The 3714-nt window shown below is 54.9% G+C and overlaps 1 protein-coding gene across 1 annotated transcript in view; it reads right to left on the bottom strand.

The window, feature by feature from the left end:
• Nucleotides 1-611: 611 nt before the first annotated feature.
• Nucleotides 612-3714, bottom strand: part of LOC104521574 (dynamin-binding protein-like) — a gene marked incomplete at its 3' end in the record, with an annotated part of 9685 nt that continues 6582 nt past the window's right edge. Inside the window, exons 4-5 of the mRNA XM_029083932.1 lie at nucleotides 914-1222; nucleotides 612-649 (exon numbers count right to left, since the gene is read on the bottom strand). Of these exons, the coding sequence (XP_028939765.1) occupies nucleotides 612-649; nucleotides 914-1222 (347 nt within the window). The remainder of the gene's footprint in view (nucleotides 650-913; nucleotides 1223-3714) is intronic.

A 3714-nucleotide genomic window follows, 5' to 3' on the forward strand; every position in this document is an offset into this window, starting at 1 on the left:
CTGAACTGCACTGCTGTTTTCCTTTGCGTTTCAACCCCCATTCATGGAGAGGTCACACATGTGCGTGAGACAGACCCTGACAAAAGGGCACAGAAGCAAACAGGTTTTCAGGCACACGGCTGCCCAATGGGGAGACCAGACCACCAAGAAATGCTGTTTCACTCCCTCTGCCCAGAGCCTACCATCTTGCTGCCCCTTCCCCAACACACATTAATATCCTTGTGACAATGAGCCAAGCCCCACAAAGCCGTCTGCAGCTGACTCTGTCCCAGCCACAGCATCAATGGGACGATTCTGCCCGTGCCAAGACAACCTGCGCCCTCCAGCTTTGGTATCGCTCCAGCTCCAGAGTGTGAGCTAATGGGACTGGAGCTCCAAGGGCAGCTCAGGGACCCAGGACACAGGGCATGCAGCTGCTGTAGCATGGGCAAGGGACCACTGCGGTACTGAGGGGCTTCGTGATGCAGGAGGTACCATTCCCATCTGTGACAGCCTCCTGATGCACAGGTTATGCAACTACAAGTACTCGCCCTCCACGTCGTCCAAGTGCTACAACAACCATTTCCCCTATTTCCTGCTTTGTGCTGCTTGCGAACAGCTGCCATACTCACCCTCTGCAGGGTCAGGAACTGGTTCCTACAGACAGAATCTGTTCACAATGGGTTATAAAAGTAAAACAGGTAGAGGGAATAACCCCAGCACCTCACCTTTTCCCTGCCCTGCCCCTTGCAGGGCAAGTGGGTGACTGTACAGAGGGATAACTATGATGATGCCCATTTCAGCGAGCCCCAGGGTTTCCCACAAGAGCTTGGCTGTGCCGGCCCCCTGCCTGTGCCAGGGTCCTGGTGCTGCCCTGGGGCCAGAGCAGGGCGAAGACACACTCAAGGCAACTGCTCAGCATTTCCCCACGTACCTTGCTTCTCTTTCCTGGTCTGCACAAACTCTGAGTGCCGCAGGGCGCTGGGAGCCGTCCGTCTGTAGAAGCTGTTTCGCTGCAGCACGGAGCCCACCCTGTTTTCTTCCTCGGCCTCCTGCTCCCAGACCTGGCTCCAGTCCGGCCGGCCCGTGCGCACCCTCGAGCACTCTGCTCCGCTGCTTCTCCTGGCTGACATCCTGGGCCCTGAGGCTGTTCCTTCCAGCTCCCCACATTCATTGTAGTCCATGTCCTGCATCTTGGACTGTGTGTAGCAGGTGCCTGACCCCAGGCTCACGCTACCATCTCCTGAGGACGAGACTGCAAAAGCAGGAGCTTCACAATCTCTGTCCAGGCTGCTGTGGTCCATGACACGGCCTTTGGGCTGCCTGTGCTGCTCAAAGTCTTCTTGGTCCTTGACACCTAGATACCACCTTTCCTGCTTTCTATATGTCCCAGAGCCTCCATCCTCTCTATACCACTTTTCCCCTTCCCTATATACTCGTTTGTCTCCATCCTCCCTGTACTGCCTTCTACCCCCACTATACTCCCCAGAGTCCCTCTCCTGCCTATACTGCCTCTCCTTTTCCCCATAATTTCTTTCATCCTCACTGTAGTTCCTAGGATCTCTGTCTTCCCAATACAACCTTCCCCTCTCCCTATAGTCTCCAGGGCCTCTATCCACTCCATACTGCCTTCCCCTCTCCCTATACTGCCCAGGTACTCTGTCCTCTCTGTACCGCCCTTCTCTTATCTCAGAGCTGCAGTCTCTGTATCGAACGCCCTCCCTCCCATACACCCTATAGTTTCTATCTTTTGTATCCCGGCTTTTGCCTTCCCAAGCACTGTCTGCTCTCCTGCACTCTGCATACTGGGTATCTTCCTTCCAAAATCCTCCACAGTCTCCATTCATGCCCTGTTGGTCCACGGAGATGCCCTCCCCTCTCCTGTAACCGTCCCAGCTACTGTCTGCTCCCCAGCAGCCTGGGTGCTGCCTCCTCGCCCTGGGTCTGTTATTGCAGCGAACCTCACCACGCAGCATGGCCACCCCAGCCACGTCCTCTCTCTGCACGGCACAAGAGTCCTCATATTCCCAGCCAAGGAGCCGTGGCTCCTGCCTTGGATCCTCCACACCATGTTTTGTCTCGGGATAAGTGCACATAATCCTGCTGGGGTGCAGCGTCTGTGCTGACTCCTTTTGCTACCCGCTCCCTGAGCCCAAGCCCGGGCTGAGGCCGCTTCTCCGCTCCAGCGCTCCTGTCCCAAGTGAAAGGCAAGTGCTGCTTCCTGAAACCAGCCAGCAAGGGTAGGAAGAGCCGTGGGTCCAATCACTGCCAGCCCCGGCCTCCTCCACCTGCTGCCCAAAGTAATCAGTAACCAGCCCCGAGGAGGGAGGCCAGGGCTGGGCAGGCTCTCACCGCCCAAACCGGCTCCACGGCTTTGCCAAAGCTTCTCCGCAGGCTGCTCAGAGGCAGGGAAAAGGAGGGCACCGGAGCATGCAGAGGCCCTGCCCCAAGAAAAATGTCCTCAGGGAAAGGAAAGAGATGGTGTGCGAGACCACAGGAAGCCACAAACCAGAGATGGGATACCAGATCTCCTTCCACTGCCTTTGTGCTCCTGCTGGCACAGAGGCTCACGATGTGGTCTAGCAGAGGCTGAGCTCTGCTCCACTCCTCATGGGGGAAAACCAAGGCCTTCAGGCTGCCCCTGGCTCAAATTGGATGCTGAGCCCACCCTCTTCCCAGCCCTCACCCACAGGTCCTGGGAAAAGCAGGAGAGAAGCAGCTCCCTGCGTTGACAGAGCATCGCCAAGCAGTGCCTACACAGTGCCATGCAGCCACAGCTGCCCGCTTCCCTGCTCCAGGGTGAATGGCTGGTTCCCCTACTGACAGGAACAGGCTTGAAGGGACTATCTGGGTTATGGAGACAACATAAAATGAAAGTAAGTCCTGTGCCAACACACAATATAAGTTTCTAGGAAGCTATAGAAACATGCAGTCCAGTAACTCCTCACTGCAGGGCGCATTACATTCCCAGTTTTCCACGCCAAATACGCAAACTCCCAAGAGAAACCAAGAAATGACCACAACATGCCCTAGACAAAAAGCAGGAGGGTGCATGGATGTCATCCACGTCTCAGGTTCTTGCAACACTTGTTAGGTGTGCACAGCCAATGCACCCAGCTGGTAGAAGACAAAAATAAAACTAATGGACCCTCCTACTCCAAATGCAGGAGGACAAGCACTAATCCTGCCCAAGCCTGGTGTGATCAGTGAACCCCAACACATACCAAAGAAGCAACCTGCAGATTTTAAACACGTATTTTAGAAAACCATATACTATACAAGGACACACCAAGGGGCTGGGCTCCCCCAAGACATTAGCCCTACTCTGTTTGCTGGTCAATGCTTAGGGAAAGCTTTTCTCCCTCCAGCATGCCTCCATGTGTCCCTGATGGCAGCAAGGTAGAGGCAACGTCTGAGGCATGGTACAAACGTGTTTTGCTGAGCTGGTGCAACACCACAGTACTGATCTGGCCCACTGCACTACAGTTGGGCTAGCAGGCTTGAGATGTGCTCTCTGGCCACGCTCAGATGTGGCAGGAGGGATGTGACAGAGCTCGGGTAGGGCACATCTTTATCATAAGACAAGAAAGGCTACTTATAAATCCTCAGGTCTCTTGAAGTGGTGAAAAATCCCCCAGGGCTACTAAGAGGATAATGTGACAGGTGGGATGTCTCAGGATAGTGTTAGTTCCTGCCTGAAACTTCCAGTTTCAGTAACCACCAGGGTACAGGTTC

This window comes from Antrostomus carolinensis, unplaced genomic scaffold (genome assembly GCF_000700745.2).
Source record: "Antrostomus carolinensis isolate BGI_N321 unplaced genomic scaffold, ASM70074v2 scaffold19592, whole genome shotgun sequence".
NCBI classification, from domain to species: Eukaryota; Metazoa; Chordata; class Aves; order Caprimulgiformes; family Caprimulgidae; genus Antrostomus; species Antrostomus carolinensis.